Genomic DNA, 16425 nt, shown 5'->3' with positions numbered 1-16425 from the left:
AAGACTACACGCCTGGGAGACCCATCATCAGTGGGATTGGTTCTCTTTTCACCAGAGTGGGTCAATATCTAGACAATAATCTACAACCATTGGCTAGCAATGGGAGATCCTTTTTAAAAGACTCTAAAGATGTAATCAAATCATTACGTACTTTAGGGGTGAGTGAATCTACACTGCTGGCTACTGTAGATGTAGAGTTTCTTTACATCAATATAAAACAATTGGACGCATTAAGCACAGTCTAATGGGCCCTGGAAGGACAGACAGACTTAAAAGGAAACCCACATTTAATTTTTATTGCAAGGACTAGAGATGGCTATGGGGAATCAATATTTTTGGTAAAATAATGAGTATTACACCCAAATAAAAGGAGTAGCAATGGAGGCAAGGTATGCCCCAAGTGTAGCTAATACTTTCCTACATAAAAGGAAAGAAGAAATATATATTTGTGCCATACCGCAACTAAAATACTGATGACATTGATGACATTATGATTGTTTGGGAGGGACAGTAAAACGATTTAAATCATTTTTTAAAATACCTTAACCAAAATGTTTATAGTATTAAATTACCAGCAAATTGGCATAAAAAGCAATTACACTTTTTAGACCTGGAAGTTTTTAAGGATAACCTAATAAATACCAGAACATTTTTTAAAACAGTGGACAGGAATGGGTACATATCTACTTACAGTTGTCACCATCCAGCATGGACCAGAGCTTTCCCTAACGGACAATTCACCCGCATTTAAAGGATTTGTAATGAACAAAAATTACTATATTGAGCAGGCTAACATGTTAATTGATAGGTTTTTGAAAAAATGGTATCACAAGAAGGAATTGTTCAATAATAGGGACAAAGTCAATAAATTGCAAAGGGAGGAACTACTTAACCACTTCAATACAGGGCACTTTCATCCCCTTCCTGCCCAGGCCAATTTTCAGCTTTTAGCGCTGTTGCATTTTGAATGACAATTGCGCGGTCAGGCAACACTGTACCTAAACCAAATTTATGTAATTTTCCCCCCACAAATAGAGCTTTCTTTTGGTGGTATTTGATCACCGCAAGGTTTTTCCTTTTTTGCTAAACAAATAAAAAAAAGACAGAAAAGTTTGGAAAAAAAAAAGTTTTTTTGTTTATGTTATACAATTTTGTAAATAATTTTTTTCCTGCACTGATGAGACTGCACTGACAGGCACTGATGAGGAGGCACTGATCGGTAGCACTGATATGCAGCATTGGTGGGCACTGATAGGCGGCATTGGTGGGCACTGATAGGCGGCACTGCTGGGCACTGATAGGCAGCACTGATGGGGAGGGCACTGGCGGGCAGCACTGATGGGGAGGGCAATGGGGGGCTCCCTGAGCCCTGATTGCCATAGTGGGCATCCCCGGGGTCATGGGTGGGCACCCCCCCCCCCCCCGAGGGTCTGCACTGGTAATCAATGATCTGATTACCAGTGGGGCGCGCAGAGTGCATTATCCTGCCGCCGTCATAGGACGTCCGGTCAGGATAATGCAACCACATTCCCGCCGTCATTCTGCTATAGGGCGGGCAGGATGTAGTTAAAGACAAATCTAAAATGAATAACACAAAGAAATTGGCCTTTATAACAGGTTTTAATGTACAATATAAAAGTGTTGAAAAGAGTATTAAAAAATATTGGCCAATATTATTGGAGAGACCATACATTAAAATATTTACTCCCCAGCAAACCCACATTTATTTACAGTCAGGTCCATAAATATTGGTACATCGACACAATTCTAATCTTGTTGGCTCTATACACCACCACAATGGATTTGAAATTAAACAAACAAGATGTGCTATAACTGCAGACTTTCAAGGTTAAAGGTGTAGGAATTACAACAGTTTGTATATGTGCCTCCCACTTTTTAAGGGACCAAAAGTAAATGGGACAGATTAACAATCATAAATCAAACTTTCACTTTTTAATACTTGGTTGCAAATCCTTTGCAGTCAATTACAGCCTGAAGTCTGGAATGCATAGACATCACCAGACGTTGGGTTTCATCCCTGGTGATGCTCTGCCAGGCCTCTACTGCAACTGTCTTCAGTTCCTGCTTGTTCTTGGGGCAATTTCCCTTCAGTTTTGTCTTCAGCAAGTGAAATGCATGCTCAATGGGATTCAGGTCAGGTGATTGACTTGGCCCTTGCATAACATTTCACTTCTTTCCCTTAAAAAACTCTTTGGTTGCTTTCGCAGTAGGCTTCGGGTCATTGTCCATCTGCACTGTGAAGCGCCGTCTAATGAGTTCTGAAGCATTTGGCTGAATATGAGCAGATAATATTGCCTGAAACACTTCAGAATTCATCCTGCTGCTTTTGTCAGCAGTCACATCATCAATAAATACAAGAGAACCAGTTCCATTGGCAGCCATACATGCCCACGCCATGACACTAACACCACCGTGCTTCACTGATGAGGTGGTATACTTAGGATCATGAGCCGTTCCTTTCCTTCTCCATACTCTTCTCTTCCCATCACTCTGGTACAAGTTGATCTTGGTCTCATCTGTCCATAGGATGTTGTTCCAGAACTGTGAAGGTTTAGATGTTGTTTGGCAAACTCTAATCTGGCCTTCCTGTTTTTGAGGCTAACCAATCTTACGTCTTGTGGTGAACCATCTGTATTCACTCTGGTGAAGTCTTCTCTTGATTGTTGACTTTGACACACATACACCTACCTCCTGGAGAGTGTTCTTGATCTGGCTAACTGTTGTGAAGGGTGTTTTCTTCACCAGGGAAAGAATTCTTCGGTCATCCACCACAGTTGTTTTCCATGGTCTTCCGGGTCTTTTGGTGTTGCCAAGCTCATCGGTGTGTTCTTTCTTTTTAAGAATGTTCCAAACAGTTGATTTGGCCACACCTAATGTTCTTGCTATCTCTCTGATGGGTTTGTTTTGTTTTTCAGCCTAATGATGGCTTGCTTCACTGATAGTGACAGCTCTTTGGATCTCATATTGAGAGTTGACAGCAACAGATTCCAAATGCAAATATCACACTTGAAATGAACTCTGGACCTTGTATCTGCTCATTGTAAATGGGATAATGAGGGAATAACACACACCTGGCCATGGAACAGCTGAGAAGCAAATTGTCCCATTACTTTTGGTCCCTTAAAAAGTGGGAGGCACATATACAAACTGTTGTAATTCCTACACCTTTCACCTGATTTGGATGTAAATACCCTCAAATTGAAGCTGAAAGTCTGTAGTTAAAACACATCTTGTTTGTCTCATTTCAAATCCATTGTGGTGGTGTATAGAGCCAAAAAGATTAGAATTGTGTCGATGTCCCAATATTTATGGACCTGACTGTATAAAAGAGCACCGGGGCTGAGAAACCTTATAGCAAAAAATGTTATTAATCCACCAAAGAAAGGAACTACATTCCTGCATAGGGATGGGTTCTTTATATGTGGTAAATGCAAGGGATGTAATCAGTAGTGTATTTAGCTTTTGTGCTGGGCTCGGCCTGACTAAACTTGTGCACCCCCTAATTGAAATATGACCCACCCCTTCCTGTCAAGGCTACACCCCTTCCCATTTAAGACTCGCCCTTCCATCTAAAAACCACACCCCTTCCTCTTTAGGCCCCACCTTTTGTAACATGCACAGTGAGCCTTAAGCTGGCCATATTCTATACAATCGGATTGTACAATCTCCTTTTGAGCTACCATCAAATGTGTAGTACAAGGGCCTGCCTGATTGGTTACAGAGTGAATGTATGTTTAGCTTTGTCCTTTTATTACATGGTTTTGGTAAATGTAAAGAAGAATGTCAAATCTGACTTTTTTCTTTTTTTTTCATCTGGCAGGGACTATTATTGTTGTTATTTTTTTTTTTTTTTCGTGTGGGGAGCTTTTTTGCCGCCCCCCTGCAAAGTGCCGCTCTCGGCCTAGGCCAAGATACAGTGTTGGATGTAATACATCTTGTTTGAGATGTTTGAGCACATTGTCACAACTGTGGTGGAATTCTTGCTTTGGATAAATTAATGGACTTTAATAATTCCATTATTGCATATTTTTAAATAATGGTTTTTAGCACATAATTGTTTCACATATTTAGCATTGCATATGTATTAATCACATGTATTGCACTTAGCACTTTTAGATATGGCGCCTCAAATTCTCTTTTACCTATTACATTTTTTGGATACACCAAAAAATTGATGGCTGCCGTATTATTTTTGCAGAATTAATTTTTGTAGAACTATTTCACTAGGAGGCGCCATTTTCAAATTTTATGATTAGTGTATGCCCATAGAGGGTCATGTTTACCTGCACAGGGAGGCACAGGTGTTCCATGCATCCCTGTACAGGCAGTCCCATTTACGTCAATTGGGAAGCAACAGCTGCACAGGCATAGCTCCTGTTCCCAATCTGACATCTGTGTGGGTGTACGATCCTAAAGGCAGACAGTGTGATCCCAAAGGCAGTCAGGGGCATGCAAGTGGACCTAAATGAATATCAAATTGAGAGCAATGGCTCTGTTCGTACAGTTGCTACATTCCAAATGACATCAATGGGACTGTCTGCACAGAGATGCACGGAACACCTGTGCACCCCTGTAAAGATTTGCTGTGTATGCTCTGTGTGAAAAAGGCCTTAGGCCTCTTTTACACAAGCAGACCGGTCGGGTCTGCCTATCCATTGTTCAGTGGGTCCAATCAGACCACCCATTGTTTTCTATGGAGAGGCGGGGGTCTCTGGTGAGATATCATAAGTCTAAACAGACCCCCATAATCTCTTTTTTACATGAATGAATAAGGAGTCTGTATAGAGACTCCTTATCAATTCATAAACAGACAGTCTGACATAGTAAAGCTCTCATTAGACAATAGAGCCGTCAGCAGTGATGGCTGCCTAGGTCCACTGTACTACAGAGAGGGGGCGAAGGCGGAGCCGTTGACGTCACCCGCTGTTGTCTGGAAATCCGGCGAGGTTGCCTGCAGGACCCACCAGTACCGCTGTGACAGTTTTGCTGTTTTTTATCTACTACCAAGTAAGAGGCTGTCTTTCTATGCACTTTACTATTAAAGTTTTGTCAGTATCACACTATGGGCTTGCATGGTCTTGAGTGGAGCCGCTGTCCAGAGCTCATCCAGGGAAACTGTTTGGCTTTGTTGCTGTGAAGTGGGGCCGATCCATTGAGTCTTACTTGGGGATGACCGTTCCATGATTGCTCGATTGTTATACGCCTATGACAAGCAGGTTTAAGGTGAGAGGCCATTTCATATGGTGGTGGTCGCGAGTGCACAAGCGCACCTGTCTCTTCAACCAGAGAGTGTGTGCCACCTTTTTCCTCACGGGCATTGCGTGGACTATTAGTTCTCTTATCACTGAAGCCGTTTCATCTTTTAACACTTTATTCCGTCAGCGCTGCTCTATTTTATATAAGACTTTGAAATGGGTGTTTTTTGACCTGAGAGTATAGCTGCTTTATATGACTTTTATTATCCATTTGCGCTGATATTACTTCTGTTACTGTGTTACTAGTAAACAAGTTTACCAAGTCCCCTCCCCCCCCCCCCCAAGCCCCAGCAACAAACCCCCCCCCCCCCCCCGGCTGTCAGCTCGCTGGACATAGTGCCGGTCAGCAGCTACAGGCTGGTAAAGGAGGGATGCCGGAGCAGGGAAGGCTCAGGGGAGCGGGAGGCCGATACAGGGGGAGGAGTGATCAGAAAGGCTGCGGAGGAACTGCAGAGATCCCCTCCAAGCCCCAGCAGCACCTAAAGCTGGCGGGAGCGGCAGAGGAGGTATGCCAGCTTCTAAAGGTAGCTTCATGGGATTGGGTTTACGGGGGGGTGGGTGGGGAATAAGTGCCGGGGGTGAAATTTAGGTTAATAATGCTGATCAGCAGATTGTAATCTGCTGATCAGAGTTATAGAATTGTTCAGTAGAGTAAGTCTGAACAATTCTGTTATAGGTTCATGGTCATTGAAGTGACCAGGAGCTTATAGGAGAGGGAGAAATTAGGTCCGTACGCAGTACAGACCTGGCCAGCTGCAGGCATTGTTGTAGGTCCGTACACAATACGAACCTGGCAGTAAAAGGGTTAATGTAATGTGACTCAATTGCACAGCTGTTCCATTAGCATAAGCAGCAACAGTACTAGGTATATCTGAGCTGCATTCCAAGCAGCAGAGCCACTACTTTTAGGTCTCCGCAGATATTCTAGTTGTACTTGGTGTATGGGATGTGCTTCAATAACAGTTGCATGATTCCATAGGTTTCTTTCAAGTGTGCGGCAATGCAAATTTAAAAACAGAAGATTTCTACAAAACATTACATGATCAGTTCAAAAAAAGTTTTTTTTCGTGAAAAGCAGCCAAAAATCTATTAGATACACCTAAAAAGTGTTCAGGAAGCATTTTTTTTTTCAAAACAAAGGTACAATAGCAAGAATGGATATGGACATAAACAGAATGAAAAAGTTTAGTTCCTACAGAAGACACATCACTGCACCCATAGATGTACTTTGTACTTATTATATTGTAGGTAAATGTAAACAAATATTTGTTAAACAGGTCAATATATTGATTTTCACCATGAAGAAAAATAGATGGCACTTGTAATCAGGAGAAAAAAAAAAACATAAAATGGCCATTCATCGTAAATGGGCATAACAATTTACTCTGTGAAACCGCAGAATAGGAAAATGGCTATTGTTGGTAGAGTCAGTAAAATCAATAAATACAAGAAAACAATCAAAGCCCGAAAGGATGCGCACCTTTACCCCAGTCTCATTTCCAGGAGGAGAGGAGGGTAAAAGAAGGGATGAGAGAACAAAAAAATACATAAAGAGAAAAACAGATATGATGCCACACAATTCCTACGAGTGCAATACACACTTAAAATACACATATGAGGCACATTTACTTGTCCAAAGATTTCTAACTCTGCTCACCCAGACTTGTAATTAGGGCATCCCTGCCACACTGTAGATTAATGTGGAAAACAATGTCACGTTTCTCAATTGCACATACGTTGTAAAAAAATGTTTGTTGACCTCCCCACATACTGATTGGATAGTAAAAGGTGGTAATTACTGTAAACCAGCTCCTAGAGATACTCTGATAGAATTGTGCAATGAAATACAGTTCTAATTAGCTCACTCTGCTCTTCCTCCCTCTGTCAAAATATAAACTACATTTTTTTTTTTTATAAATAACGAGATTAGAATGTAGTATTTTACAATTGCCTGGAGTTGGGGTTAAAAAATTATTAACTCCATCTATAATCCCACTGATATTACACAATGCAATAAAAGTAAACGAAAATGAATTCCATACCTACTAATATTTTGGACTTTGTGCCATGCAATTTTTGACTCCAGCTTTCTGTGTGCAAGTGCAATAACACGATATCCCTCCTTTGTGTAGTCCTCTAAAACAGTTGCAAAATCTGATGGAACTACAAAAATAAAATGTATAAATACATTGTTTTTTTAAACTAGAATAAATGAGCAAAAGAATGGATTTTATGGTAAGTCAAAAATGCCAATTTCTTTTTCATTTATTGACAGACACAGCTCCTTCTCTTCTTGACCATTAGGACGTCCCAAAGCAGTGTCAAACTGAGGGGTGGGAACAGCAAGAAAATATTACCAAGGCTAAACCGTAGCCAATCAGGTAACATGGAGCTCAACCATAAACAACCGGAGCTCACCTGAAAAAAAAACAATACACCTTCAAAGAGGACCAGGTCCTTTAAACAGCAGCCGGTAAATCCTTGAGGCCAAAAGAAGCATCCGCAGATCATAACACATCCACCTTCTAAAACTTTGTGAAAGTGTGCACAGATGACCAGGTGGTCGCCTTGCAAACCTGCAGCACTGACACCTGATGACAGAAGGCCCAGGAGGTACTAAGTGCCCGAATAGATTGGGCCTAAGTAGGGAAAGGAGGAATCTAACCCCTTATGGAATAGGCCTGAATTACCATCTGTCTGATCCATCTGGAAATGGTCACAGCAGAAGCTGCCAACCCTTTCCGAGGTCCATCCGTAAGTACAAATAGTAAGTCTGACTTCCTAAAAGACTCCATAGCTGCCAGGTACACCCCGATTTCCCGAACCACATCCAGGGAATGCAACGACGGACAGGGACGAAGAACCACCTTATCTCTATGAACCACCTGGTAAGGTGGACAAGACAACTTCGCCAGCTCCGACACCCTGCACACAGCAGTAATCACCATCAAAAAGGCCACCTTCTGGGACAATGCAAGCAGGGGAACCTCCTGAATATTTTTGAAGGGAGGTTTCTGGAGAAGGGACAACCAAATTTGAGGTCCCAAGGCGGCAATGAAGACCACACTGGAGGAGCCAAGTGTCTAACTCCCTGAATAAAGGTACGCACCAAGGAATATGTGGCCCATGGGCATTGAAAGAAAACCACCAAGGCTGAAACCGAGCTCTTAATGGTACCCAAGGCCAGGCACTACTCAACCCCTCATTGGAGGAAAAGGGGGAAAGAAACTCACACCACGCAATGTACGTCTTCCAAGTACGATGGTAGATCTTCCCAGAGGTAGATTTTCTAGCCTTTAATAGCATAGGAATCACCGATTCAGACAAAGCTCTATCCTTCAGCACCTTGCTTTCAACAGCCAAGCCGTTAAAGCCAGCAACTGTAAAGCAGGATGGAAAATTGGCCCTTGGGACAGCAGACCTTCCCTGAGGGAAAGTCTCCAAGGAGCATCGGCGAACAGCCATACCAGATCGGAGCACCAAGACTGGCAAGGCCAGTCTGGAGCCAATAGAATGCATCTGTGGCGTCGGCCAGAGGATCCGGAGACCATGCCACAAACGTCTGTACCTTCCTTGAACTGTGTACAGCTAAGAGGTTTGGAACTAATCGCTCTGCCCACCTTAGAATGCTGGCTACTTCCTGAGCCACCAGGACACTTCTTGTGCCCCCTTGGTGATTGACATAGGCCATGGCATTGTCCGATTGAATTCGTACCGGACACCCCTGAAGATGAATTGTTCAATGATCCAGACAAGGTCTTATCCCCAGGAGTTCAAGTATATTAACACAATCTGCGCCGAGGACGCCTCCCCTCCCAGACAGGCATCTGTGGTGATAACCGTAAAGTACTGGGGGAGAAAGGATTTTCCCTGTCGAAGTACTGGAGAACGATTTCCCATTTCACCAGAATTTCTTTTTCCAGAGATCTCGTGTGGAACTGTGCTAATGGAACCATCTCGAAGGTAGACACCATCAGGCCCAGCACTCGCATGCAAGCCCAGAGGGATGACTGTCTGCCGGACAAACAGAAGCTGAATTGCCTCCCGCAATGTCTGGAATTTTTCCAGATTAAGAAACTCTGGCTGAGGCTGAGTACAGAGTCAGACCCAGATAGTTCATATTTGTGGATGGAATCAGAGCAGACTTCTGAAGATTAAGAATCTAACCAAACTCCCTCAGAGTTCACAGAGTCATCTCCAAGTTGTCCATCAGAGAAGTCGGAGGCTCCACTCGCAGAAGATGATTGCCCAGGTATCCCAGTACCGCGATGCCCCGCTGACGCAACAATGCTAGCACCGGGGCCAACACTTTTGTGAAGGCCCGAGGAACAGAGGCGAGACCAAAGGGTAACACCACAAACTGATAATGCTCCTCGCCTATGGCAAACCGGAGGAAGTGATGGTGACCGGCACATATTGGAATGTAAAGGTAGGAGTCCTTGACGTCAATAGAAGTCAGAAAATCCCCCTGACGTAGAGATGCCACTAACGTGCAAATGGACTCAATTCGGAACGTCTGTACCTGTACAAAGCAGTTTAGCACCTTGTGGTCCAGATGTACGTTGCCTTCCTTCCTGGAAACTGTAAAGAGTTTTGAGTAAAATCCCTGAAAACTTTACAAAGTCAGAACCGGAACAATCTCCCCTTGAAGTAACAAGTCTTGCACTGCCCCAAAGAGACTCCGTAAGCGATCTGGGGACAAGTGCAGGTTGGGAGGGAAGAACCTTTGTGGAGGAAAAGACTGAATCTATCTCGTCATTGGACCGAATGACTTAGTGGACCCACTTGTCCTGTACCAGGAAGGTTCACGGATCCGGAAAGACATGCCCCCACCCCAGATACGGGTAAGGCCCCCCTTCATGCAGAGGAAGCCTTGTCCGTAGGTCTGGAAGAACCTCTCGTGTCTTGCCATTTCAGCCAGATAATATGCCGAAGGACCACTGAGGACACAGACAGCCTAGATCAAAAGGAGCTGCATCCGAAGAAGCATGACAGATAAACCATAGCCCCTGCAAAGGCAGGGAAAAGTGGTTTCCCCTCTAGGTCCCGGCGTAAAAGTTTAGCCCACTCGATCAAAATTTGCAACACCAGGGCAATAGCAAATACTGGCCTAAGTGCCGAACCAGCCAGAGCGAAACATATGGCGGGCCAAAGCCTCCGCCCTCCTATCAGCCGGATCTTTAAAGATCGGGGACTTCTCAACCGGAATTAAGGTAGCTTTATTTAACCTGGAAACCGGTGAGTCCACTACAGGTGGGACCGTCTACTTTTAATCAGGGAATCCTCATACGGACACCGCAAAGCAAAACGCTTAGGGACCACAAGAGTGCGTTTTTGGACAACCCCACTGTTTTGTGACAATGTTGTCAAAGTAAACAGAAAACAGAAACACCCTCGCTGCTTTGGAGGGCCTGTGGGTGCCAAAAGGGATGGGTGCCTCGGACGCAGCATCAGCCACATCCTCCAATTTAAACGTTTCACACACTGACACAATCAGTGCATCCACCAGCGCCTTTTTATGGGCGCTAGAGGAGCAGAAGAATCATCCTCACTATCTGAGCACTCAGGGTACGTGGACACAGACCCAGTAGGGTGACTCGCATCCGCAACAGATTCCTGGATCTGATGAGATCGATGAGGACGGGGGCGCTATATACTAAGCTCACCCGGAAAACATATTCAGAGAAGGGCCTACAAATTGACCACCTACTGGACCCTGCAAAAAAACAAGGGGGTCGCCCTCCGAGCCCCTCCATAGAGGCCCGCATAATAGGAAATAGCTCTCTTAAAAGAGGGCTGCCCGCCATGACACGAATGCGCAGGCAGGGTACCCTGATGGTATGACAGTGCTAACAATAATGGCGGCATGGCTACAATCAAATAAATAAACCGCCCACACAGTGCCACCTCTTCCTTCCTCCTTGCTTGGAGGCGCCAAGCTGGCCACATGGCCTAGTAGGCCGCGGCCTAAATTTTTGTGGAGGCCCGGCCGCAAGTGCACGAATACCAGCCAGGCAGACCAAAAGAAAGAACGGGGGCTTCCTCTAAACTCACTGTGGTTGCCCCCCAACAGAGGCGTCCGACCACCCAGGGGCAGTAGAGGGGTGGGTGGATGACCAAATGAAGGATAGTGGCTTCAGCCACCCTACATAGGTCCTGACGAATCAGCCACATAGCCACTTAGCATGAGGTACAGACCCATGGATGCTAAACCATCCACTCCCCCAGCCCAACAACCACAGTGGGGAGCCCAGAGGACATCCCTGCCCTAGTCACCAATTACCAGGGTGGCAAGGAACCCTGCTTAACGCCCCATTGAGCAGGAAAAACCTGGCGAGCAGCAACTCCAACAAGCCCCCCTTAAGAGCCTGTGACAAAAGCCAGCTCATAACCTCACCCAGGGAGTGGGGGTGATTTTAGAGGGGCTGGGGGGAAGGAGGGGAACCCCATGGGCCCACCACCCCAGGGAGGGGCCCATGTCCATCCTAAAACACTCAAGGGGAAGAGAAGGGACAGCACTGTTCCTGACAGACCATCGCTTAATCGGAATGGGGGGCAGTCGGCCAAAAGGAACGCTGCAACTCAGGCCTAGGCCAGGTCGTATGCGCACTCGCAAGACGTTTACCTCGCAGACCAGCCCCGTCCATTGGGGCTATGGCGCGTCTGACCTAGCGCGGAGCTGAGGCCTGCACACGCTCACTGGCAAGACTAGGAGGACCCTCTGGATCTAGATAATCCAGTTCGTCGCCCAGTCAGGCAGTTGATTGTAGATTGTCACAGGAACAAAACAAAGATAGGAAAAAATTCAATTTAAAAAGGAAAAAATTGCCAGGACCAGAGATCTCAGCAAGGAACTAGGTCCTTACTCCTGACTAGGCAGAACAAACTGAGTGCCTATAGCTGAGAGTGGGAGTATACCCCCTGGGACTGCCCCATAGGCCTAGTCAAGCTTTTTCCTGCCTACTGTTCTTCTCCTGTAGGGGGAAGTATAACCCAATGGTCAAGAAGAAAAGGGGCTGTGTCCATCAATGAACAAAAGAGAAAGATTTAATCTCCAAATATGGAAAGGCTTCTTTTACATCAAGAGCTATGAAAACGTGGAATAGACTCCATCAACAGCTGGTTCTGGCTTGCTCAGTCAACGGTTTTAAAAAAAAAGACCTGGATTCTTTCTTAGCTACACATAACTGAATACTAATATTTATAGGTAAAGTTGATCCAGGGAATATCAGATTGTCTTTTGGGGGATCAGGAAGAAATCCCCCTTCGCTATCCCGGCTGGAGCAAATTAGATCATGTTTTTTTGACTTCCTTTGGACTTAACTGTGAGTATAGTATTGTGTATATAGGATTGTATAAAAAAACATTTCCATTCTATTGGGTTGAACTGGATGGAATTTTTACTTTTCAACCAGACTATGTAACTATTTACATACACTTCAGAGAAGAATTAAATAATATTAAACGGTAGTTTACCTGTCTCCGGCTTACAAAGGCTGGCTACCACTTCTGGCGCTCCTTTCACATAAGCATCCATCCGTTTTTCTCCCAGCACTTTGGCAACCACTGCCATACGCTGCAAGGCTGAAGAGAAAGGAAACTGTCGTACAATTCCAATTTCATATGATGTCTGCAAAAAATGTAAAAAAAAAAAAAAAAAAAACACTTTACATGGTTTATTAGAAAAAGTGGGCAAAAACGTAGGTATTGCAGTACATGACATGGAGAGAAGCTTTATGTCCCTCATAGGAATTCCTAGCCACATTGTTTGACATTTTAAATGTCACACAATCGCAAAGTAAACATACCTCTCTCTGGAGAGCTCCTGTGTTTGATAGAGATACATAGTTACATAGTTAGTGAGGTTGAACAAAGACATCAGTCCATCCAGTTCAACCTATGATGTGTGTGTGTGTTTGCTTTTAACCGTACATTGTATACCCCTGTATGTTGTGGTCTTTAAGGTGCCCATCTAATAGTTTTTTGAAACTATCAATGCTCCCTGCTGATACGACTGCTTGTGGAAGAGAATTCCACATCCCTACCGCTCTTACAGTGAAGAACTCCTTACGCATTTTAAGGTTAAACTGCCTTTCCTCTAGTTTTAGTGAGTGGCCACGTGTCTTATTGTATTCCCTTACTCTGAATAGTTTGTTCCTTATGCTAGGGTCGCCAGTACAGTATTTGTACATTGATATCATATCCCCCCTCAATCGTCTCTTCTCCAGAGAGAATAGGTTCAGTGCTTGTAGTCTTTCCTCATAGCTGATGTCCTCCATTCCCCTAATTATTTTTGTTGCCCTTCTCTAGACTCTTTCCAATTCCAGCACATCCTTCCTGAGGACCGGTGCCCAGAACTGGACAGCATACTCCAGATGTGGCCGGACCAGAGTCTTGTAGAGCGGGAGAATAATCTCTTTATTTCTGGAGTGAATCCCCTTTTTTAAACATCCCAGTAGTCTGTTGGCTTTGCTTGCAGCGGCTTGGCATTGCATGCCACTGCCAAGCCTGTTGTCTACCAGTACCCCCAAGTCTTTTTCCTTCCTAGACTCACCCAGAGGTTCCCCCCCCCTAGTGAGTAGCTTGCTTTCTGGTTTCTGGCCCCCAAGTGCATTACTTTACATTTTTCAACATTAAACCTCATCTGCCATGTAGTTGCCCACCCCATTATTTTGTTCAGCTCCGCTTGTAAGGTTTCCACATCCTGCATAGAAGATATTGGCATGCTTAGTTTAGTATCATCCGCAAATACTGAGATTGTACTAGATATCCCCTCCTCTAGATCATTTATGAATAAATTAAACAGGATTGGTCCCAGGACAGAACCCTGGGGGACCCCACTTTCCACACCCGCCCAATCCGAGTACTCCCCATTAATCATCACCCTCTGGACTTTACTAACAATACCATGAAGACAGAAAAGCGAACACTGGGCACCCGACCACCTTTATGAGCTTGTTTCCAAACCTGTGGGCAATAATGAGTGGTTTCCAAACCCTTAAGCAATAATGAGTTGTGCCCCCCCCCCCCCCCTGCAAAATTTAACAGTTTCTACACTATTAGGAAGGTTTTCCACAAAATTTGACTGTAAGTGCTTTTTGTAGTAGTCAGGTGCTGATGTTGGATAAGAATGTTCTCCATCGGTATATGCAGTTGAGATGGATTGGCTCAGCAGTCTATCCCTCTTCACATCTTAATGCTGTTGTACAAGGAATATTAGAAGGCGGATATCAAAGGAGATTCTGGTATTCATTCTAGCACTCTTGTTTACACTAGGGCATTAAATTGCCTTGTACTAGGTTTAAACTTAACCCTATAGAAAAAAAATAATAATAAATGCACATATATTTGCAGGGAAAAAAACCTGGTTATCTTTTTTCCCCACAGGAGCCTGGGAAGCATTGCACTTGTGATCAGTGGTGCAATGTCAGGCTTCTGCAGACAAGCCCTGCAGTTTTTAGCCTGTAACTCCGTTTACAAGCTGCAGGGTTTGTGAATGAACTACAAGAGCGCTCGTCAGCGCCCTCACAGTTAATTAAGAACCAAAATGGCTGATGGTACTGTTCATTCTCTCATTCACAGATCGCATCACAGATGACGCGGGTGTGTGGGTGAAGCCCCATTTTCAAAATGTGACAGCGGGGGCTGGGAGAAGATGCCCCCCCCGCCCACTGTCACAGGGAGGGGAAGGAGCGTGGGTGTTGGTGCAGGTTTGGAGCATGTTACACCTAAATTATGGGTACAACGTGTAATATGGAAGGTTGGATGGGGAGGTAAATGGCGCTGTCAAGTGTATGAAGGTGTATAAATTCGATAAGTTATCATTGCACTGTCCCAAATAAATAAGTGTTAAATATGTGTGTTGATGAAAACTTATAAACACTTAAAGTTTATATATGTAGATAAAGTGACAGTGTCTTCAATTAAAAATTCAAATATCCTTAGTGAACCAAGTAAAGTGCAAAAAACAATCAAGATCCAAGAAAAAGTGCTAGTAACTGCTTGTGAATAAGCTCCAATCAATAGAGCCAGCCTAAAAAGGGGCAGGTGCAAATGGATACTGAATAGTATCACAACTGATAAATGGATTTTTGTAAGATCTTACCGTAAAATCCTTTTCTCTTAAGCTCATTGACAGACGTAGTCTTCTTGATTCTCAAGAGCTGGGTTATGTTGTCTCCGCAGGAGTAGGACTAGGCAGAAAGACAAAACGTTCTGGCTCCACCTTAGGGGCAGTCCCTGAGGGTATATCCTCCCTCTCTCTGCTACAGGGAATCAGTTCTGTTCTAAAGCAGTAACAGAGAATTTAACCCAACCCAACTCAATGATAGAGGGGCGGGTACTACGTCTGTCAATGAGCTTAAGAGAAAAGGATTTTACGGTAAGATCTTACAAAAATCCATTTTTCTCTATCGCTCATTGACAGACGTAGTCTTCTTGATTCTCAAGAGCTGGGACATCCAGAAGCAGTGCCACAAATGAGGGGTGGGATTGACAGAAATCAAAATCCAATCTAGAAGGCCCAACCGGTGCCAAACTAGAAGTTCTAAAGGCTCATTATAAACAAAGAATGAGACTCAAGAAAAATTTCCAACGGAAAAAAACCCTCGAGGCAGACCACTGGTCTCCTCAAATGGCGGCCTGCAAAACCTTGCGGCCAAACGCGGCATCAGATGATGCCATTACATCAACTTTATAATGTTTTGTAAAGGTATGCACCGACGACCAGGTAGCCGCCTTGCACACCTGGACCACTGACGCCTGATGGCGAAAGGCCCATGACGCACTAAGCGCCCGAGTGGAGTGCGCCTTAACAGGGAACGGGGGCTCCCGACCCTTAATAGAATAAGCCTGTACCACCGTTTGTCTGATCCATTTGGAAATGGTCGCGGCAGATGCAGGCAACCCCTTTTTGGGTCCATCCGGGATCACAAAAAGTGAATCCGTCTTGCGAAACGAGTCTGTCGTTTTCAAGTATACCCTGATCGCCCGGACCACATCCAAGGAGTGTAAAGCAAACTCCCGAGGATGACTGGGCTTAGGACACAGGGAAGGTAATACAATATCTTCATTCAGATGAAATTCTGAAACCACTTTTGGTAGGAAGGATGGATTCGGACGAAGAACCACCTTATCTCTATGAACCACC

At 44.5% G+C, this 16425-nt stretch overlaps 1 protein-coding gene across 2 annotated transcripts in view; it reads right to left on the bottom strand.

Annotated features, from left to right (window-relative positions):
- The window catches only part of ATP13A3 (ATPase 13A3), a 449747-nt gene that overhangs the window by 126234 nt on the left and 307088 nt on the right, over nucleotides 1-16425 (bottom strand). For both annotated transcript variants that reach the window (XM_082249624.1, XM_082249623.1), the window contains exons 18-19: nucleotides 12753-12906; nucleotides 7319-7439 (exon numbers count right to left, since the gene is read on the bottom strand). In XM_082249624.1, the coding sequence (XP_082105750.1) occupies nucleotides 7319-7439; nucleotides 12753-12906 (275 nt within the window). The remainder of the gene's footprint in view (nucleotides 1-7318; nucleotides 7440-12752; nucleotides 12907-16425) is intronic.

Source organism: Pelophylax lessonae (assembly GCF_965119305.1).
Source record: "Pelophylax lessonae genome assembly, chromosome: 3".
Taxonomy (NCBI): Eukaryota; Metazoa; Chordata; class Amphibia; order Anura; family Ranidae; genus Pelophylax; species Pelophylax lessonae.
Note: the sequence above shows the minus strand (reverse complement) of the source record. Positions and strands in the feature narration are given on the sequence as shown.